Raw genomic sequence first — 24,084 nt, forward strand, 5'->3', positions numbered from 1 at the left:
TCGGGCAGGAATTAATATAAACACGAAAACTGGACACAAGCCTGGTCTTAAAGCTGCAGTAGGGAACTTTTGACGCTCTAGCGGTTAATAAACAGAACTGCTTGCATCTTGCGGAAGAACATCGTAGCCGGAACTACTTCTCTCTGTTTATGTCCATGAAGAATCACAAAGGTACTGGGTTACTCCGCCGCGGTATCCCCGAAGAAATCTAAAATAGTCCGAATATAAACACTTATTATAGGTGCACCCTAGTGATTCAGGACAAGCCAAAAACACGGTTTGGAAAATGGATTCATGATGTACTCGCCTATTATATACATTTTTCTACATTTTTAACACAAACAAAGTTACGGACCGCAGCTCTGATTGGTTATTTTTTACCGGGAGCGATGGAGTTTCTGCAAATGGCAATAGGACCACTGGGAGGAGCCAGAGGAGCTTGATTTTTTTCACAGATTATCTGTCTCATATTCTACTGTCAGGACATAATGACAGGTTTAATAAATATGTAAAAAATATTTTTTTACAAAAGTTCCCTACAGCACCTTTAAGTGAATTTAAACAGGTGAGACAACAATAAGATATAATCAGAAAATCAGATCTGTGCATTGAGCCTTTCATAGTATAAGTACATGTCGGCAAGCATATTTGATTTCAATAAACTAAAAAATCAGAGTCTGCTACAAGTGATATTCTGTGAAACTGGTCTATTGGGACTGCAAATCATGGCAAAAGTCAAGCAAAAAGTTGTGTAGAGTACTCCAGCCTTAACATTATTTCTTGAGTTTATATAAATTGAAAGTCACATTAAGGATTTTGAGCTGTAATGAGCGTTGTTTGTGCAAGCAGGAAGGTTTGCAGTAAGAACATCCTCATAGGTAAGTTTCACCCATTGGCAGTATCCATCATCTAAAAGAAACTTGGGCTAATTCGTTGTCATGGCAACCGTAAAAGCCTCTATAAATAGAAATGTCACACAGGGGCTTGATGCAGGAGGAAGGAAATTACAGAATTACAGGTAGAGCAGAAAAGTCTTCTCTCTGAATAATTTAAATTCCTTTTTTTGTTTGTTTTTTGAGAACTTGGTCCTTCTCCCTCTGATGTTCAGTTAGCTAGCTCTCTAATCCTCCTCCAAACCCCATGTGCCTGTTTTTTTACCATGAATACTTGAACACTAGTCTAATGAAGTGGTAAATTAATCATTGTCCTTGGCACTGGCAATCCCCCGTGCCCCTAGCCTAAATTCACAGTTACTCTCAGAAGAGCCTGACGGTGTTTCCCCTGACCAATCCCATTACACACTCCTAAGAATTACAGCGGAGCCATCTAAAGTAGGTACCACAGGGATGAGCCGGTTTCATTTTTTTTTTTCTCTTTTTTTTTTTTTTTTGATGGTAAACCATTTTCTGGAAAGTCATTTTAAAGTTAGTTCTGCCATATATATTTCATAGAGAAATTTATTAAAAATCCAGATTCTGTCAGTGCATAAAGGCATCGCCATCTGCAGCGCCTTGTTGCCGGAGGGAGTGAATATTTCAGAATTTAATTTTAAGTGGCACACAAGAGTATCGGTGTGATTGGAAACTAGTGAGAGAGTATCAAGGGCACTCTGTTTCTCCCTCGCTCTGCCCCCTGGACATCTAAGACACACTTTGACTACATTTGTTTGACTGACTCAGGGAATAATATTGATTCTCTGAGCTTCAGCTGATCAGATCTACATCTCACAATACGTCCTCTATGGTTACTCCCACTTCATGTGTCCTTTGTCTCACGCTGTCGATATCATCGTTAGGATTATGCATTTTAAATATGGTTTTTGGTGTGACACTATTTTCATCCAAGGTCTACGAAGTCAAGATATTATTTAAGTTGGAAAACTCTTAATGTAAGTTTAAATGATTTACATTATTATTATTGTTATTTTTTTAATTAGTCAAAAACAAAATATGCTGGCTGATAAATGGGCACTTTTAACTAATGTAGAGCTGCTCACTAAAAGAGATTCTAGAATGTTTCTCTCTTAGTAATTGAACTTACTGTATGAAGTTTACATAATAATAATATACAAGTCATTACAGAAGTCCTGTCGTTTTATCCAACAGAGATCAAATCTAGATTTATATCAGTAGACATCTTATTTTTTGTCTTCCTGGTCACAGTTTTGATTGTTATATTACATACTTCCTCAGTTCAGAATATCAATCTAAGGTCTTACATTTTTCTTGTAGAGGGAGCCATAGCACTTAAAATAGTCTGTACTATGCCGGCTGGGAGCCCAGCATCTCTTAGTTGATGCCTCTCAGGGGCCAGACATAAAGGTTCCAGAGTTCGGGCCGGGGATGAAATACTGTCCCATGGGCCTGAGATAGGAGATCGAGGAGGGATATCAGATCTGAGAACCACACTCTGGTCAGCCAATGGGCCGCTATCAGTAAGAGACCTAGATCAGGACACCCAGGAGTAGAGCCATTGGGGATATGTGCAAATACACAGCCTGGGTCACATATAGGCCATTGCGTAGAGTCCCGGGTGAGAAGGAAGACTAAAAAAGAGAAGAAAAAAGTACATTCTCCTGTGAAGCAAAGAGGACCATCTCTGTTTCATATAATCTTACCAAAATGTTACTGACTAGATTGGGGTGCCACATTCATATGCCCTAGAATGTAAATCGCCCTGAGGGACAGGAACTTGTCCATTGCCCAAAGCAGAAACTGCTGAGCTAGCCTGTTCAGGAGGCGTGAATGCAGTCTGCTCTGGCATCTTATTTAAAAGACTACTGCAGTGTTGTCCACCCGCTCTAGGACATGGTAGCCCCTTAAATGCTGGAGGAGGTATTCCAAGGCCTGAAATACAGCTATCATTTCAATGTAGTTGATGTGCGAGTCTAGAAGATGACCTCTCCAGATCCTATTGGCTGGACGGCCATCTAAGGATGCACAGATTCGGCCTCGTAATCCAAAAGCCGGCAGGAATTGTAGGTAGGGGGAGTAAATGTACAGCACCCTCTCCTCCCTCAATACCATGACTGAGGTGCCCTTGAGCAAGGCACCGAACCCCCAACTGCTCCCCGGTGTTGAAGCATAAATGGCTGCTCACTGCTCCGGGTGTGTGTTCACGGTGTGTGTGTTCTCTGCTGTGTCTGCACTTTGGATGGGTTTAATGCAGAATACAAATTCAAAGTATGGGCCACCATACCTGGCTGTATATCACATCACTTTCACTTTAAAATTAATTGTCTGGGCAGGAGAGAGAACGTTTTTCTTGGCATTGAGTTCTCAACCCTAGAGATTGGAGGTGAGCTAGGACGACATCCCGATGTTGAAGCGCAAGCTGTTGAGACTGGGCCAAAGTCAGCCATTCATCTATGTAGTTTAAAATGAGGATTCCCTGGAGTCACAGAGGAGCCAGTGATGCATCTGTGCATTTTGTGTGTATGTGTGGGATGACAAGGCTAAGCTGAATGGAAGAACCCAATACTGGTAAGCTTCGCCCTGAAAGCAAACCTCAGGAACTTCCTGTGTTGAGGCAAAATTAATATGTGATAGTATGCGTCCTTGAGATTGATTGTCACAAACCAATCCCCTGATTAGAACTGAGAAACAATCCTTTTGATTGACAGCATTTTGAACTTGTATGTTCAGAGGTAGCATTTCAACCCGCGAAGATCTAAAATTGGATGTAACCCCCCCATCTTTCTTGGGAACCAGAAATTACCAGCTGTAGTAGTCTGACTCTCAGTCTGGTTGGGCAACATGTTCTGTGGACCCTTAGTACAGCTAAGCTTGCAATTCCTGTGTCAACAAATGCGCTCATTCCGGTTTCACGAAAGTGGAGACCACACTGTCAAAATGCGGAGGACGATGGGCAAACTGAATCCTGCAGCCTTGACATCAAACACAGGTGTTTTACCATAAAGTTGATCAGAGCAAATGGACTGCCGTTATGGTCTAGTCAAGTCACCTTTATTTATTTAGCGCTTTAAACAAAATACATTGCGTCAAAGCAACTGAACAACATTCATTAGGAAAACAGTGCATCAATAATGCAAAATGACAGTTAAAGGCAGTTCATCATTGAATTCAGTGATGTCATCTCTGTTCAGTTTAAATAGTGTCTGTGCATTTATTTGCAATCAAGCCAACAATATCGCTGTAGATGAAGTGACCCCAACTAAGCAAGCCAGAGGCGACAGCGGCAAGGAACCGAAACTCCATCGGTGAAAGAATGGAGAAAAAAACCTTGGGAGAAACCAGGCTCAGTTGGGGGGCCAGTTCTACTCTGACCAGACAAAACCAGTAGTTCAATTCCAGGCTGCAGCAAAGTCAGATTGTGCAGAAGAATCATCTGTTTCCTGTGGTCTTGTCCTGGTGGTCATCTGAGACAAGGTCTTTACAGGAGATCTGTATCTGGGGCTCTAGTTGTCCTGGTCTCCGCTGTCTTTCAGAGGATGTAGAGGTCCTTTCTAGATGCTGATCAACCATCTGGTCTGGATACGTACTGGATCCGGGTGACTGCAGTGACCCTCTGATCTGGATACAGACTTGATCTGGTGGCTACGGTGTCCTCGGAATAAGAGAGAAACAGACAAATATTAGCGTAGATGCCATTCTTCTAATGATGTAGCAAGTACATCGGGTGGTAATGGGAAGTGTTCTTGGTTCTGGTTTACCTATTTAATGGAGCCTAAAAATCCTTTTTGGATATTTTCGGATTTGGATATTAAAAGCATATTAGTATGTTAAGTGTAAGCAAGGTTAAAGAGATGGGTCTTTAATCTAGATTTAAACTGCAAGAGTGTGTCTGCCTCCCGAACAATGTTAGGTAGGTTATTCCAGAGTTTAAGCACCAAATAGGAAAAGGATCTGATGCCCGCAGTTGATCTAGGTATTATCAAATTACCTGAGTTTTGAGAACGTAGCGGACGTAGAGGATTATAATGCAAAAGAAGCTCATTCAAATACTGAGGTGCTAAACCATTCAGGGCTTTATAAATAATAAGCAATATTTTAAAATCTATACGATGTTTCATAGGGAGCCAGTGCAGTGTTGACAGGACCGGGCTAATATGGTCATACTTCCTTGTTCTAGTAAGATCTCTTGCTGCTGCATTTTGGACTGGCTGTAGTTTGTTCACTAAGCGTGCAGAACAACCACCCAATAAAGCATTACAATAATCTAACTTTGAGTTCATAAATGCATGGATTAACATTCCTGCATTTGACATTGAGAGCATAGGCCCTTATTTAGATATATTTTTGAGATGGAAAAATGCAGTTTTACAAATGCTAGAAATGTGGCTTTCCAAGGAAAGATTGTGATCAAATAGCATACCTGGGTTCCTAACTGATGACGAAGAATTGACAGAGCAGCCATCAAGTCTTAGACAGTGTTCTAGGTTATTACATGCAGAGTTTTTAGGTCCTATAATTAACCCCTCTGTTTTTTCAGAATTTAGCAGTAAGAAATTACTCGTCATCCAGTTTTTTATATCGACTATGCATTCCATTCGTTTTTCAAATTGGTGTGTTTCACCTGGCCGCGAAGAAATCTAGAGCTTAGTATCATCAGCATAACAGTGAAAGCTAACACCATGTTTTCTGATGATATCTCCCAAGGGTAACATATAAAGCCTAAAGAGTAGCGGCCCTAGTACTGAGCCTTGAGGTACTCCATACTGCACTTGTGATCGATATGATACATCTTCATTCACTGCTACAAACTGATGACGGTCATATAGGTACGATTTAAAACATGCTAATGCACTTCCATTAATGCCAACAAAGTGTTCAAGTCTATGCAAAAGAATGTTGTGGTCAATTGTGTCAAACGCAGCACTAAGATCCAATAAAACTAATAGAGAGATACAACCACAATCAGATGATAAGAGCAGGTCATTTGTAACTCTAAGGAGAGCAGTCTCAGTACTATGATACGGTCTAAATCCTGACTGGAAATCCAACGAATATAATTGTGAGGATACCACCTTTTCTAGTATGTTGGACAGAAAAGAGAGATTCGAGATTGGTCTATAATTAACTAGTTTTTTGGGGTCAAGTTGTGTTTTTTTGATGAGAGGCTTAATAACAGCCAGTTTGAAGGTTTTGGGGACATATCCTAATGACAATGAGAAATTAATAATAGTCAGAAGAGGATCTATGACTTCTGGAAGCACCTATTTTATATACACAGATACAGCTGTTCCTTAAACATAAAACCATATAAAGTGCAAATTATCACTAGAACAATGAGAATAAACATAAAACTACAAGAGAGCGAGTTTTGGATTAGCTTTGTATTAATGATAGGATTGCTCTACGGTGGCACAGTGCAGCATTAATTATGCTTTATACACATCTTTGATAATGAGCCAACTAGACCTCAGGTAGAATGTGGTTCCGTCCCTTCAGTCTTGAGTTCCTGGATTCTTAGCTTAAAATCCCATTCCTTATTTCAGGACAGAGGATTGCTCCACGGTCTTCTCCAGCATGCCACATCTCTAAAGCTTAAACCTTTTAATACCCAGCTTGAAACATGCTATGTGTGTGTGTGTGTGTGTTTGTGTTTGTGTGTGTGTCAACAATTATGTTTTCTAAAGCAGGATAGCATGTGTATGTGTGTTTATGTGCATGTGGATAATGGCAGCATGCTCTAGAAAGTAATTTGTGTGTGTGTTTGTTGATGATAATGATACGTTCTAAAGAAGGCATTACTTTGCATGTGTGGCTGAATAAGACAGCTTAGCCTTGTTTGTTACTTCCTGTGTAACAGGAATCATCACTGCACTACTCTCGCTGCCAAGACTCATCAAAACATTGCTGCCAACAGCTGTTCCCTGAAAAATCATCACTTACAAGACTTTAACCGTCACAGGGCCAAAAGTGCTACACAGGGCATTTGCATAGCACCCTACTTAGAGAACAACTGCAGAGAGAGAAGCATATATACTTACTAAATTGAGCACTCAGAGAGACAGAAGATAATACAATGCTAATGGTTAAGGCCAGAGATCCGTGGATGAGACACACATTTATAAACACCGACCAAAAACAGCAGGGAAACAGACCAATTGTATTGATGAGTCATCCTGAACTAATGACATCTAACCATATGCTCTATAGTAAGACATTTGTCTCTTTTCAATATAAAAAAATTCCTGTGTCATTTTAGGAAACAGCAAGCAAAGCTTACCCCTGTGTCATATTAAAACCAGTTTTTCTTAAATTGTTGGAATAAATGGAGATGTTTTATGTTCTCTCTTTTTTTCTGTCCATTGAAAGTTTGCACCACAAGAATTTTCAACCCCCAAAAAGTTCATAAAGCTTTGTAATAATCCATTTGAATCAAGTGGTTTCATTAATGACATCTGAAGAGACACGATCACTTTGTATTACTTAGATTTTATTGATTTCATTGATCAACGCACATACATAGAACACATCTAGTATGATAACTGACAGCTCATACTGTATGTGCTTACTTGCAAAGGTGAATGTTTTGGGGAAACTATACACTGACTTATAAGCACTATAAATTAATTCAGTGTATTCACTGGCTATTTGTTTTTGGTTTATTCTTCAGGCAGTTGCTATGTTCACAGAGCTGATCCGGGAAAACTTCAGGAGCAGCAAATTGAAGCAATGCTTGATTCCACCCATGGGGGAGCTGCTCTATCTGATTGCTACACAGGTATAACAAAATTAAATAAATTATTTTACTAAAATAAGAGAGATCAGACAAAATGCATGTTATTTCACAAAAAAATAAATTTTCATATAGTCCACAAGAGAAAATATATATATAATTTATGTATGTGTGTGTGTGTATATATATATATATATATATATATATATATATATATAATAACAAAAAAAAATATCACCGGCTGATACCAAATTAATTAATTAATTTAGTAGAATTTTTCTCTTTGAATGTAACACTTTACACTAAAGGGTAAATTAAAAAGCCTGTCTAGGGCACAGATGTGTCATGTTGTTGTTGTTGTTATGTTATTTAAAATCTTTTTTCTCCCTAAAAAAAAATGCTCTTCTAAGCTCCTCTAATTAAAAAATCACTTACAGTATATCTTGCATATCATATAAATATTCACACGGGTCCAATTAGTGACTGATTGAATTTTAGGAGGAGACAAAATGAAGTAGACTGTCTTTTATTGTGATGTAAATATTGAGCAGTGCACAACTTCCACTTTGGCTTCTAGGGGGACAAGTCATGGGTTTGCGACCTCAAGAAAAGATCAGTATGTTCAACAGCCTGAAATTTTTATACAGCTCAATTTGCTTCTCATATATGTCTTACAGGCAATATTTGTCCTCTGAGTATGCCATGATATTTCAAAATCTCCCTTATGAGGAGAGATTCATACAACCTCTCAGACCTCATTAACCTCAACATGAGTACCACCTGTGCATCATGTCCAAACTTTGACAGAATCTTAGCACCGTAAAGATCACAGCTGAAAACTTTATGCTTTCCTTATTTTTCATTTACTCATGTTACCTTTACTGTCTGTCAAGGTAACATCTCATTTGCCTGCTATAACACACTGCTTTGGTCAAAGTCAGTGTTTGGGGATTTTCAGCATCGCACATGTACAGCAGCCTGTCAATGAGGTCTAAAAGTGTAATGATGCACAGCCTCTGGAGTCCATAAATGGCTCCGCACCATTTTACCTCATTACAACTGGTGTAATGAGATGACCCTTTTAAGACAATTTTCACCCAAATTTGTGTTGTAGACATCTGGTCACCTTAATCTGATTGCTGTATTGATCGCTGTAAGGGAGCCGAGGTTAGCTGATAACATGCTTTGTTGGGCCTATATAAGTGTGCACCTTCTTTACGGTTGTGCTTTTCAGGGTCACGCAATACCACAGCATACAGCTTTTATTGATCACATTAGCTTTGAGGGGAGGGCGAGGGCGAGAGGGACACTGTGGCCTTGATCGGCTTTATCTAATCACTTTTCTCTGCTTCTCAGTTCTTGTGTAATGCGAGCAATAGGTGTGTTGACATATTGAATGTCAATGGCAGTCTGGGTGGAAAACTATGGCTGTGTGAAATAATGAATGGAAGTGATGCAAGATCAGCCACGCTCTAACTTTGTTTTTCCTTCAGCCTGTCATTCAGTAAAACACAACCATAAAATATTAGTTTTTTAACATTGTTCACCCTCAGTTTCCAGTATTCCATTTCATATTTCTGTATAGTGTGCACAGGCAGAAATAATATAATAAATGGATGATAAATTATCTGCAATAAAAACTAGGGGCCCTATTTTAATAATCTAAGTGCATGGTGTAAAGCGCGCAGGCAAGTGCACTCGGTGCATATTCCTAATCCGCTTTTGCTAATTTAATTACAGGAAAATGGTCGGCACACCCAGATGCATGGTCTATATGGGTTGTCCCTATTCTCTTAAGGCAGGGACACACAAAGCAGACTTCAAAGAACTAGCGCAACGAAAGCCGACGGTGTTATCGCAGCGTCGGACCAAAAAGCTGCGCTGGAACACAACGCACAGCCGACGGCAATCTAACTCATGCGTTCTGCACATGTGTGAGAGGAAAGAGCCGTTCATATCAGCAGCTATTAATAGTAAATATGTCATTTAAAATGGAAAAAACCGAAAACAAAGATACGAGATAAACGCAGATATACTAAATGTAAACAAAACAGCGCTTGCTTAACATTTTGAAAATCAGTAACGTTGATGACTTCAATCATTTAAAGCGGCTCATGTTGTTATGAATACAGAGTATTCCCAGTATTAGAATGACTGGGAAAGATCACAAACAGCCTTCTGTCTTTACTGCCTTCATTCACATGCTTGTTTTATCACTTTTGCTTTAATTCTCGACACTGACTCATTCGCTAAACTGAACATCCAATCAGAGCTCTCACTCTCGCCTACGGCCCTGATGGCCCAGACTTCCCCGACGCATGTTGAATCGGGTAAACTGGCGCCGATGTGAGCTGACGAGTTGAACACTCCAAACAAACTAGCCCGACTGTCGCTTGCTGTCGGCCCGACGATGGCAAATGACCGATCTTCGGCATGGTGTGTCCAGGGCTTTAATGACTAATGGGTGTTTTTTGGGCATAACATGCAATAAACCACATCTCTCTCATCTCATCTCCCATCCCCTTTAAAAGCCAGTTGCGCTCGTGCCATGGTGGGTTCGCTACTATCATGGCAGAATGTAATTACCTTAAAATACCTTAAAATAATAATGATAATTATAAGTCTGATAATTATAAATCTTTATTTAACCTAAATCTGTAATTATAGTTATTTAATTTTAATTATTTAATTCATCTACATATCATTTTATATAATTTCATACCATTTAGTTATATAATAATCATACACATAATTTAATTTAATAACCCAATTTGAAGCAAAAACTAAATGTTCTGACAAGTTTTGTGAAAGAATACTAAATGCCTGAATGAAACAAAACAGCAGAATCTCTGAAAGAGATGCATATTCACTCTCTGACAGCAGGAGGTGCCTCTGGAACACCAGCTACAGACCAGCTACAGCATTTCCTTAGTTACCGATGTAAACAAAGTTGGCTGCACAGAAACACTCAAGACCATATGAAAAGAAAATACCACATAAACCTTTCAGAAGACGGTCAGCTCTCCTCAGAAACACATTCATATAAACCCCAAAATCAATATTAAGGATTTTCTTCCAATAGTTTGTGCATCATGAGTGATCTGCATGCTACATTATTTTTTCTCTTTGCATCAGTCTTCAGTGTCTCTGGCCTGTGTTAATGGGAGTTTACAGATATATGTTTACATAAATGACATTTTGGAAAATGATTGCACTGCAATGCAATTTGTGCAAGTCCAGAAGAGAGTTGTAATAAGGCAAAGAACGTCCGGTTGCCGATTGTGTAAAGGCCAAAGTATGCCTACTTCTGCCATCTGCACACCGTCGACATTGTTATTTTTGTCATCAAGAGGGCTCGCAGACAGCTGCGCACCCTGTGGTGCTGCACATGTGTCGAGCTCCTCCGTCCGCACTCATCTGCGGTTGATTATAATTTTGAAAGCTGTGCAGAGTGCAGACGAGGCTGTGCGCGAGACTGAAAGGAACACTGAATGTGATGTTTACCCAGGCCTTAAGTTCGGTCATCCTACACACACACATGTGACTGACCGTTAACTCGCACCAACAGGAGGAGGAGGGGTCAGTGTTACTATCTACACTGCACTCAGCCTGAGGGATTCCTACTCTCTCAGTCGTTGAGGAGACATAGAAAATAGTGCATACAGCACGAACGGTTTAATGGAAAATATTAGTGGTTTTGAAACCGGTAATCGTCCCATGCCTAACTTTGTGTGTAATAAGGAAATTGTGTGCATGCTGTGCACCCACCTATAGGTGCATATTACTAATGCGCTCTTTAAATAACAAAGAAAACATTTTACGCCAGACTTAAGACCAGGTTTGAGTTGGTCTATGACGAAGTCTATTTTCAGTTCCTCAAAATAGCAATGCGCCAACAACGGCCTGAACACACCTCTTTTTTAGACCAGCACACCTATGGGCACACAAATGGGTGCAAATGCATTTGCTATTTTAACAATGTGGCACAGGTTGGGAAAATGAGAACTTCGTCGGGCTGAAACTAGCAAAAACACTTTGCACCCCAATGCTCCGGATGTATGAAAGCGCCCAAAGTGCTATCTGTAAACAAGGAGTTTATTGCCACTTTTGCAATTACTGTTAACCAAGGAAGATGGCCAAACACTTTATCAACAAACTGTAATGACATATTTGTCATTTATTCTTTATTTCTCTATTCATGGGTTGGGCCGATAGACAATGCCATCATCCATCACCGATGGCTGATAGACATCACGATGTTGCGCTGACATCGTGATCCACTCCCCACCCCCTTATTGAATGCACAATCACTTTTTAGTTTCACTATCACTTTCGAGATTCGCGATTGCACCTACTCTGTTTATACTATGGAGCGGCAGTAACGTTACTTACCACACAGTTTATAAGATTATATGTTTGTCAGTGGTACTGAGGATCTGCAAATAATTTGCCATCATCCTCAGTCATCTTTGGGTCACCATGTCTACAACGGACCTGTGGCGCCATGCCTCATCAGCTAAAGACTGTCTACACAGGATGTGACAAAGTGACCATTGAACATCTTTTGAAATTTGTGTCAGCACGTCATAAATAAAACACGGCAGCAGTTTACTGCCAGGGATTTGTGGTGTCATGCATGTGGTGTCTATGTATAATGAATCTCTATTATAGATCACCACACCGCTCGCATCTTGTGTAGACACGGTGTTAGGAATGTTATTTGTTTTCCCTTATAAGGACTCAAGTTTCAGGCAACCCCCTAACTCCAACCGCCCCCCAACCACACGACCCCACCCATGTCATCGTCCATTGGCGATGTTTCACTGTAGACTTCCTCCGATGCCAAATTTGAAGACATCGCCCAACACGACTCTGTTCATGTTCACATGTGCCATGATTTATTTGTTGACTTCACCCCTACGTATGTGTAGTAAATTAGCTCAAAGTGAGATGAACATAATCATAACAGGTTATTATTAAATATATATTTATCTTCAGGAATTATTTGTAGCATTATAGTATTAATAGTACAATAAAATTATTTGTTCGTCTGCAGGATGGACAGTGTTAATCATCTATTGACTCGAAGTAAAATTATTTCTCTGGCAACAAAAAATGATTTTACTACTAATACATTGCTCCCAGAGCATGTAACAAAACCGGAATGTTAAATTGACCTCTTCCTGTGAGCAGCAAACACATACAACCAGGTGTGAATACATATGGATGTTTATTAAACTACACTACAGGGGAACATGCAACATCGGGATAGACACAAACATACACACATTACTGTTACAATTTTAAGTTAGTTAAGTAAGTTTAAGGTAGGACAATTTCAGCTGTGAGTCCCATAATGGGAGGTGCTGGCTAACAGGTTAACATCATCTTGATGTCTGTGCTTTGTATGCAAATGTCAAAAGGCTAAAAGGAATTTCTAAGACATAAAGCCCCAACGATCATACGTGATCCTAAGCAGATGCTACATCTACCACAATATGCATTAATATATTTGTTAGGTTTGTGGATAGATGCTTGCTTTGATTTGTTTTTGTTTTTTTTCTATTTTTCACAGGATGAATCCTGGAACCTTAGCCTTGAGTGCGTGTATGCATTTTATACAAATAGTTTAAATTGTAAAATTATATAGAATTCTATATATATATATAAATAAATACATAAATCAAAAATAAACAAAAATAAAATAAACTCTGACACTGTTACTTTCATGATCATATTAATTTTACGGTGGATGCATATTTTTGCTCCATTGTAAATATTAATAACTTTCAGTTAATTTGTGGTAGTGGTGCTTCAATAAATTAGAATCACTGTTTTGAGTTATAAAGCTGTTGGCACATGTATTTAAATGTTTTAACTAATTTAGATAGGAGTAAAAAAATCCTCAAATTTTTAGCAGCCTATTGCATGTTGCATAATGCGACTACATATGAACAGAAATCCAAATCAGGCCTTGACTTGTATGAAGCTTTAGCTCACGGGCTGCTGTTGTTGTTCACGATCAGTCTCAACGCTGTGCTGAACGCAAGCATTAGAAGTTAAATGAGAGAAGGATGTTGCTTCGCAGCATTCCCTGCTTTTCCCTCTAATTGACACTATCATTGCTTATCACTTGAGCTGTGTTTCCTTTACCTGCCTGAACCAGCGAGCCTCTTGTCTTATTTACTGTCACAGGACTTTATTTATTTAGCCTCGTTATGATGGTGGCTTCATCTTGCTGCTTTTAATTGTTCCCCCAATGAGTCTCCGTAACAGTTCTCTCTTTCTCGCTCACACACACATACTCTTTTTCCTTCCCCTGCAGGAAGAGAAGAAAGAGCGCCCAGGAGGATTGTGGGTTGTTCCTGCTGCCGCCTACACCGTGTTAATGAGGTGCCTTCGGGAAGGGGTAAGACTGCTACTCTGTTTTCATAGAGTGTGTGTAAGTGTGCGCACAAGTGTGTGTGCGAATATGGGGGTGGGGGGATCTGACTGATAACGAACCTCCCCCAGCCCTTACAGGCATTATTCGCCTGCCGCGAGTCATTGCCCTCTACTCACTCGCTCGCTCGTCAGTCAGTCCTGTCACAAAAACACTAACTCACCTCCAGCAGAAATGCTCATGTAACCTCACCTCCGGTCGTCTCAGTAGCAATTAACCACGCTGACCTGCATTGTTTAAGAATGGAACCATCTGCATGAGACAGACATCAAACTTATCATCTCTAGTCTGAACAGACTATTTACTGTGAGTGCTGGGAGCTTCTCTTCCACAGGGGACCATGCACCATACAGACTCCCTCATTATTCCTTTATTAGCAGGGGAAGATCTGCCATTAAGAAGTGAGTTTTAGGAGCTACAGCTTGTGTTGCCGACAACCCCTGGTCTGCAGCATTAAAAGAAAGTAGTGCTCAGAAGGAAAAATTTGGCGAAGTTTGTCTAGCTGTTCTGTGGCTGCACTACTGTTTTCTGGCTGGTCAGCTGCCAACGATTGGCAAAAGTTGTGCCCTCCAGTGATTGTGCCTAATTTTAGCCCTCTGCTCCAACCTGCTTATGCAGCATTTACTTTTTGTCAGTGGTTAAATTTATATTCTCTGCTGCTTGAAGTAGTTCTTGCAGGAGTTCATCTGATTCCCTTGAACTTTCAAGGTCAATTTCAAAAACTGTTGTGTGTTTTGCTTTTAATAAAAAAATGTTGTGTTTAACGATGCTTCAGCAACTCCTTAAACATTTTTAAACATTTTAATAATCTAAAGAAACTTGTGTTTGTGCGTGCTTTCACACACAACCCTTGAAGATCCTGTAACGACACGTGACATCAGGGTGTGACGTGTAATGTACGAGTCGAAAACGCTAGGCACGTTATACTTTCGCTGAAGCAAGCGAAAGATCTCGGCATCAGCGCAGAAAGTGAGGAACTAACTGATCTCTGCTTCATTACAGTTTGCACATATGTTTTCGTCGCGAACGTTGATCTTCCTTCAAAACAGCCAGTAAAAGAGTCGCGCGATAACGTGTGTCATGACTTCGACACGGAATTAGATCTGGCTTTTGTTCACACAGCGCTCGTCCCGGGCCGAACCCCGTAATGTTACTAGGTCCCCGACCCGGGTTCAATTCGGTAATCGATCCCGGGACGTGGTTGCTTTCACACAGAAGGCGACCCGGCAATGTTCCGGAAATATTGCGGGTCCGACGTGCAGTGTGAACGGGGCTTTTGTTTGATATTCTTTATCCAGTTAAATGTCATGGCTTAAATAAAATGTGATTCAAGTATCCAAATTTAAGGCTGCTTCATGCAGTTATTTCTATTATATAGGTGTTTTTTAATCTATTATAATGTAATAATTAGGGCTATATTGAAAAATATTGGAAAAAAAAAGTGTTATTCAATATGCTATTCGATATTGCTTAGTGTAAAAAATCTATTTCAATTATATTTCAAAATATAAAAAATGAAAATTATATAACCAATTTGTTTCACATTCTTTCTTGGAAAAGAAAGAATCACTACAACTTCGGAAAGTGAACAGCAGTGTTTTAGCAGTGCATAAAAAAAAAAAAAAAAGTATTCACAAATCAGAAAATTTAATTTTAACATCATTGTAACATATAAACATATAACATATAAACAAAATAAAAATAAAAATAATGACATATTTTATATCATTGTGAATTTGCTTTCCATATACTTTAAGTACTACATCATATACCACAGCATAAAAAAGCACCCCTATTGTAGGATTCACGGCTTATAAGCAAGTCTAGTTCCTCGCAGTAATAAGCTCAGTAATCAGAGAGAGAGCTGGCCCTCCAGCACTGTTACTCCCCACTTCTCTCTCCCTCTCTCATATTCTTCCCAGCAGCACTGCCACAAGGCTGTGCAGTTGATCACTCTCTCCAAAGCAGGTCTAGACTGACAGCGACACGATCGGAGCCGAGGCCATGGCCAGATGCCGGCATGCCTTCCCTATGCTGCCTTGCTAATTACTTCCTGCAAACATTAATGGCACATCTTTTGGAAAGCCAAGAAAGAGACGGGCTAATTCAGTTCCACCGATTCCCCAGCATTAGCGCCATGCGAGTACAGTAATAAATCCATATGTGTTTTAAGGCTGATGTAGGCAGTAATTGTAATGCCTCACTTTGCTGACCTGCTTGAGAACCTCTGCTGATTCAGAGATAGCTGAGCTCAGGAAACAAGACATCAGAGAGCGAGAAAGAGAAGGAGGGATGGGGAATCATAGGGAGAGAAGGAGAAAAAAAGGCCAGGAGGTGATGATGGGAGAAGGTTGGGGGAGGGTAAGAAGTGCATAACGCACAGAGAGAAGATGACAGTAACAGAGCTAGCCGGAGAATATTATGTGCTCAATCGAGAGTGAGAGTGCTCTTAATTGAGAAAGACAGCCAGAGCAGCATGCAGACAGGTTTTCAGGTCAGACTGCAACTGGAAGAGCCATGTGCGATTGTGTGTGTGCGATTTCATGTGTGTGGATGATGAAAGGGTTGTGCTCACTGTAAGTGGCGTGCAGCAGAGCCTTTGGCTGCAACTGGGCATCACACTACTCTTCCATTAAATATTTATTACACACACTGTGCATATTCCATCCTCTCCCTATTAGCTCTGTCTGTAATGCTTCACTATAGCATGCTGACCCTTCTATGAATATCTGTGATGCAGTTTATACCTATGTGTTTTTGTCTCTGATCTCCGTCATTCCATATACGAACATGCTCCGCAGCTCCACATGCACTCTCTTTTTTTGTTTAGCAAAGACGCTCCGTTGAATCGGTCACAAACAGCCATTCTGTTATGCATCACCCTGGGGACTGATATCATGGAGTGTGTGTTGATCGCGAAGGCTACATGACTTTGTTACCGAAGGCTATCAAAGTGCCGTGTGTGATTTTAGATTTTTCTTCTTGTGAAAATCTCAGATTAAGTGCTACATGAAATGAAAACGGTTTATTTTAATGATACATATTGCTGATCATATTGTGTATGATTCATTATGAAAATAATTCAAATATTTCCACATGATTGTCTTTGTAAAAATATTATTTTATTTAAATTAAGCTTGTCAAGGCTGCACTAATCTGACCGCCTCTCCCCCCCAAAAAATCACACATATAATTTATTGATGTGATGGCGATGTAAACATATTTTTTGCATCCATTACTCCACCTATATTATTCATGTGTAAAAACACAAAATAACTCTTGTTTTAACATATGCTCTCCATTAACACTGTGAAGCACAGCATGCTGATAAAGTTACATTCGCATACAATTATTTTTTCAATATGAGTATAGTGAAATTATTTCATTTGTTAAATTAATCTGTTAGGTTTACAGTGCAACATTTTGAACAGTAGTGTATACTGTGTATCTTATTAATGTTAAACCGTAGCCATGCATAAGGGATGCTTGAACCCTATTTAATCAGTTACTAGGATTTCTTGTCTTTTCTTCTTCCCTAAACGCTTGAAAAAAGTAAGAAAGACAAGTACAGAAACCCCAAATCAAAATGGAGAATCAAAATGTTCCTTAATATTAGTCCATATATGCATAGATTTAAAAATAAGTATCCATTGGAATGCATTGAGATGTTTACTTGACCTTTAAGGCGGCTGCACACACTCAGGTGACAAAAAGTGACGTAATGCTTTACTTTCCATAAAAAGTAATGAAGTAACATAGTTATTTACTTTTTCATGGAGTGCCACAATATTGTAATTCATTACTTTTAAAAGTTAGGGTAACACTTTCTATGAAGCCCGTATTTATAATACATTATAAGTGTATTCTGAAGGCATTATAACAAATGCATAATGCATTATAAAAAAACATGTTATATCAACTCATGAATAATCATAACAAAAATTATAATGCATCATAATACTTATGTATATGTGATGTGGTTATAAGTTTAAGAGTATGATTATTTATAACACCCAATGAACACCATATTAAATCTACTTAATTTACAGTATAATGGACTGTATCATATCACATTGTTTAAGATCTGCACAGTATCTTACTAGAGCTTGTGAGTGGTTAGATGTTGAGTGTTATTTAAGTGTTTCTGTGGAGCTAATGCTAATTCATTGATGTGAGCTTAATACTCCAACTGAAAAAAAAATGCAATGTTTTATATGGTTAGATTTTTTTTTTTTGATGGTCCCCTTAATCAGTCGACTTTAAGCAACTCTGCAATTACATGCCAACTAACTTTCATTACAGTATTAGTATGCTCAAGAATAGTAGAATCTAATAAGTTGATGTACTTGCAAAGACACTTCTAATCAATTTATCTGTTGGTTGACCATCAAAATAAAGTGTTAGCATATATTTTCAGTAGCAGATATACTTATACTCCAGTGACCACTAGTTGATAAAGTTACTTATCAACAGCTGTCTACAAGGTACCATCAGAATAATCAAACTAATATTACAATAATAATAGTTCAAAGCAAATGTGTCATTACACATTCATATGATCTTATAGCTGTTTGAGAAAAAAATAAAAAAGGTATTATTTTTATTTTTATTATTATTATTATTACTTCTTATAAGTGGTCTTTGACCGCTTTAAGTAGCATCAGAAAAATGAGATTTATAACACAACTATGAGTAATATAATCCATTGTAAATGTTGATGCAATGTGTTCATTGGGTTACAAATCTTCATTCTCTTAAAAGACCACAAATAAGTAAATATTATAATATAGTAAAACTGTTCTTATGAATATTCATGAAATGATACAACATATTATAAGGTTTTTTATAATTAATTATGCATTCATTACAATGCCTTAAGTATACTTTTATAATGTATTATAAATACAGGCTTCACAGAAAGTTACTTTCCCCAACATTGATGACAAACAAATGTCTGTGTTGGTTTCATGTAAGTATTTGGGAGAAAACAAACTAACTAACAATTGGATACATATAATTAATTGTGATTTTAATTTATTTGTTTCAGAAATTATTTATATATAATTTGCTATATAATTATAAATATATAAATACAATATTTTCTTAACTATCATTATGTTTTTGAGGAGTTGCACAATATATTTTACAGCCTGATTACATACTGACCATAACAAATGGTTATAGAGGTCTGCTTAGGCCTCTCTGAATGTAATTTCTGCATGTTAAATTCACTGCATTACTTTGGTTGCACCACACAACATTTTTCAAATATTAATAAGCGATGGAACAGTTTTGGAAATTATTGTTCTTATGTATTAACCTTTTCATAGAAAGTCATATTTATTACAGCTCAAGTTGTAATAGAAGGTGTCACATTATGAAAGCAATATGTGAATGCTGTTTCATGTTGATAATATGTAATTTGCAAATAAGTATGCAAAATAAACAGAGTGTGGAATTATGGGAGTTGTGGTCATCCCCTCAGTGGACACAATCCGACGGGACTCGGGGAGAACTTATTAAATGCGTCTTTGGTGTTTACATGTTTTCTACAGAACCAGAAAAACCGAGGCTGTGTGACATCATTGGCAGGCGACACAATAACACTATGGACACGGTCGTGTCACTAGTTAAAAATGGCTTATTTCTCTGGATTTAAACATTCATATTGTGTCTTTAACGGTGGTTCTTCTATCTTCTGTGTCTTGACCATCTCTTTTTATCGGGGGTTGACCAGATTAGCTGAAATAAAAGAATGTTTATGCCTGGGACTGATTGGATTGATTGTGAGAGAGACCGAAAGAGCTCAGACAGTGAGACCACACTAATGAAAGGCCTGTCTGGCTCAAGCAATTAACATAGGTCTTTATTGAGGACCAGGTGTGCTGCTCCTTCAAACAGACATTTGCGTTGTTAGAAGGAACCACACAGAGATGTCCTCTGTAAGCTTTGCGTAATCTCTCTCTCTCACAAACACACACATATAAATCCAAAGTAGGCTTGCATGAGTGTATTTAGCCATAGAAAACACCTGTACTCCATTACGAAAAATCTTCTTTTTAGAGAAAAAAAGAGCCTAATCAACATAATTTAACATAAATTTACCCCTTTAATGGTTTCCCAGATGCTTGCAAAATGCCACTGACACTCAAGGCTGAGATGGAAATAATTAGTGTTGCTTACAACCGCAATCGTCACAACTACTATTGCTCATACCTGCTGTATATTATGTGAACAAACCCCTCTAACCCTGTGTATTAAATTTCAACTTTTAACTTGTCCACACCATTATTTGTTTAGTGATCACAGATATTCATCTGTCAGTAGGACTTAAATGTAAACTATATATTGGATTGGTTTTTATTTTTAAGTAAAAATATGGATGACATTATAATGTAATGCTAAAATTAAAACAATGGGGTAAAAACCCTTAAGATAACCTGTAGAAAGACAGAAAAACAAAACACAAGCAAAAGGACCCAGTTCTCATGCACAGGCTGTTCTTAATGCAATGGCACAAACTGACTGACCTCTGCTGATTCTACCACCAAATGAGCTTACTGCTCAACTTTTAAATAGTTTGTTTCTGTTTTTGCTTTAAGCAAGTCTTGCAGCACTCTGTAAGAAACCTCCACCTCCCCCAGCTCCACCCATAAAGATCTGCTGTGGGTAATTTCATGTATGCTATGTGCTATGCATGTCTTACATGCTCACAGCTGCTTGTCTGAGGATGTATTAACAGTAGCAAGTCTCACATTAACACGTGACATCCGTTACCATGCCAAACTATCCTGAGATTTGTCATGACTGAAATGTATTTATTATTAGGTTTTCCTTTTTATTTATGTATATTTGTTATTTATTTATTAGATTGTTTGATTATCAACCTTAACCTTTGCAATAGATTTTTTTAATGATAAATAATAAGCACAAACTCATGTCCTTTTTCAATGAAGCCTATTTTCTCGTTTTTTTGCCATAAAACATCTTTACTACATAATGTTTGTTTTCTATAGTTTAAAAAAGGAAACATTTACAGTAGAATAGTATATATTGTTTTTGATGTAACTTATTGTGACATTAACCCTGAGTTTTTATTTGCACTGGACACTGAAGAAAGACCTTTGAGAATCTCAGATCACTGTAAAGTTAGTTTGGAGTGATATACAATATATTGTCAAAATTAATGCTTTTGTAACGATGACACAAATTTTGGTGTTAAGCATTTTGTAAATGGGTTTTTGCAAATGTAATCACCACTTTTTCTTAAAAAAAAAAAAAAGAAAACGTTTAGTTGTGTTAATATGTTGGGAGAGTCTTCTGCTTTTAGGACAGTGAATTTGTTTTAAATGAATTACATAATTTCACAGGCTTCGAAGCTGTTAAAGTTTTTAACACTCCATCTTCAGTTTTTGTTTTGGTGTGCATCTGCTTTTTCAAAAACGTGGACTAGTTTAGGTTCGACCTCTTGTTACCATATTGAGTTACTGACTGGTGATATTGCGATAGAGAATTTGGGAGAAATACATAAATTCAGTAAAGTTTGGCTTGAGCTTGGCCCGAGGCAAGAATCGAGCTGGGAAGCTCAGCAGAGGTGTGTGAGAGAGAATGAGGCAGGGATTGGAGGACAGATCTCTGGTGAGAAGCTGTCCTCACCCCGTAGCCCCTGTAAGTCTGACACTGTGTGGGTTTTGGAGGCAGCTGCAAGTTTATATATAAACATATACCGGAATAAGTCTTGTGTGCATCAAACCAGGTTGGTCAGGCAGAGCACATGGCATATTTGGCACAATTTGGTCAGGGTATCTGGCTTATGTTGTGTCTTAACCAGTATTGTCGCAACAGGTTTCAAGCGACAAGTAATTTGTATGTTCACTAGAGATTTCGGATGTACTTGAAAAAAGTTAAAGAAATTACCATTCCAGTTTTCTGTAATATACAATTTTCATTATCCATGTGCTGTTTGATTGACAAATGGCTTCTTTTTTATGTGTGTGTGATTTATATGCACTCACACTTTGCTACACTTTAGACATTTCTGTAGTTTCTACAGTTTTTACTGTATATCACCCATTATACTGAAAATTCACTTTACACTAACTGAGATACCTTTTGCAAAATGGAAATTTTCTGTGATGTCAAACCCCACATGCAGTGACTTACTGTATTTTAAAAAATTGCTGTATATTACTGTATTTGCTGCAACGACCTCTTTGGAAGCATTCTATTGCTTGCTTCATTTTCCTCATTTCTCATATTTGGATTGACGAGATTTACACCATATCTACAACACTGCAACAGCTTGGGACCTGTGCTTGGGACAGACTACACTTAATGTTACATCTCTTATAATGATTGAAAAACCTTCGTGTCAGAAACAGGGCGAGCGCTTGGAGTACATCTGTACTTCAGAAGATTTATATTTTTGCCTGGCTCGGAAGCATCACTGCAGCACTGCGGGTTTTGCCCGAGGATGAACCCGCGAGAGTGTAAGAGTTACGGAGAACATCTGCACTGTGTGTCGATGCACCTTACGAGAGAATAAGAACAGTTTGTGCAGTAAGCAAGGTAAAAAAAAAATATATGTACGTTTATCTGTGTGTTTGTCAACATTTTTGCACACCACTTTGACCTTGTAACATTTACCCGTCAACATAGCGGTAACAAACTTTACTATAGTAAACTGTGCTGTCGTTTCAAACGACTTTTGTCAGCTTATTGAATTACCGAATTAAAATTACTTATCTTATATTAACATTTAAGATAACTAATGTAACATTTTCTTCGGTTGTTAGTAGTTAATGTTGGCCAGTAGCCTATTGAGAAAATAAAATCGTATGTTAGCTAGGTTAACAGTGTTGCTAAACGATGTTGTGTTGTCTTGTGTTAAATGCCTGATGTTTGGGAACACAATGATATGATACAGTTATGGGATGTGATTATAGACCTTATGCATCAGGAAAAAGGTGTGGAGCCATCTTTAAAGTTTCCACGTGAGCATGAAGGCCCAGTCCCCAACACGTTAGACAGAACAGAGCCTAATAGAGAGACCAAAGAACCAGCCAGAAGGAGCAAGCTGAAGTGGCCAAAGTCAAACGAAGCAGATGCATGGCGCAATTTGGACTTGGACCTGATCAAGACCCTAGAGGGATCACTGCATGGAGGGGCCGAGACTAAGCTTAACCTGATTCGAGACATAATATACCAGACCTGTAAAGACAGGTTTGGCGAAATTGTCCCCAAACAGAGGACAGCCAGGAGAGAGAAGGGAAGGAGGGAAAGGGAAATCCTCCAACTTGTGCAAAGGCGTCTGCAACTCCGTAAGAACTGGAGGAAGGCAACCCATGCAGAGAGAGAGGGTCTGAAAGTCCTCTGGAAGGAGGTCTGGAAAAGGCTAGCCGGGCTTCGCAGAGCAGAACGCATCTGCAAGCACAGCTCCAGGATACGTACCCCAGCCGGCAAAGCCGACAGTTGAGTTCAACATCATGCCCCTCAAGCTCAGCTCAAGTCGTGGAGAAGGAAAGGTCCTCTTCCACACCTGGGCCCAATGGGGTCCCCTACAAGCTCTATAAGAACTGCCCCAAGGTACTAGAGCAGCTATGTTATCTGATGAGAACTTCCTGGAAAAAGCAAATCATTCCATCAGAGTGGCAAATAGTGGTAGCAGTCTTCATCCTGAAGGAAACAAACTCCAAAGACATTAGCCAATTCCGAAACATTGCACTTCTGAATGTAGAAGGGAAGATCTTCTTCTCAGTGCTAGCCAGGAGGATGACCAACTATCTGATCGAGAACGGCTATGTTGACACCAACTGCCAGAAGGCAGGGGTTCCAGGTTTCCCAGGGTGTGTAGATCACTCCACTATGATCTGGGACCAGATCCAGGAGGCCAAGCGGGAGAAGATCGACCTGCATGTCATCTGGCCTGACCTTGCCAATGCGTACGGATCAGTCCCGCATCAGCTGGTCAACTATGCCATGGAATTTTTCCACATGCC

General features: G+C 38.9%; 1 protein-coding gene across 2 annotated transcripts in view; it reads left to right on the plus strand.

Moving 5' to 3' along the window:
* LOC113060110 (serine/threonine-protein kinase ULK4) overlaps positions 1–24,084 on the plus strand; it is a 213,504-nt gene that overhangs the window by 18,286 nt on the left and 171,134 nt on the right. For both annotated transcript variants that reach the window (XM_026228945.1, XM_026228946.1), the window contains exons 18-19: positions 7,582–7,689; positions 13,970–14,053. In XM_026228945.1, the coding sequence (XP_026084730.1) occupies positions 7,582–7,689; positions 13,970–14,053 (192 nt within the window). The remainder of the gene's footprint in view (positions 1–7,581; positions 7,690–13,969; positions 14,054–24,084) is intronic.

This window comes from Carassius auratus, chromosome 41, assembly GCF_003368295.1.
Source record: "Carassius auratus strain Wakin chromosome 41, ASM336829v1, whole genome shotgun sequence".
In the NCBI taxonomy this organism is placed as follows: Eukaryota; Metazoa; Chordata; class Actinopteri; order Cypriniformes; family Cyprinidae; genus Carassius; species Carassius auratus.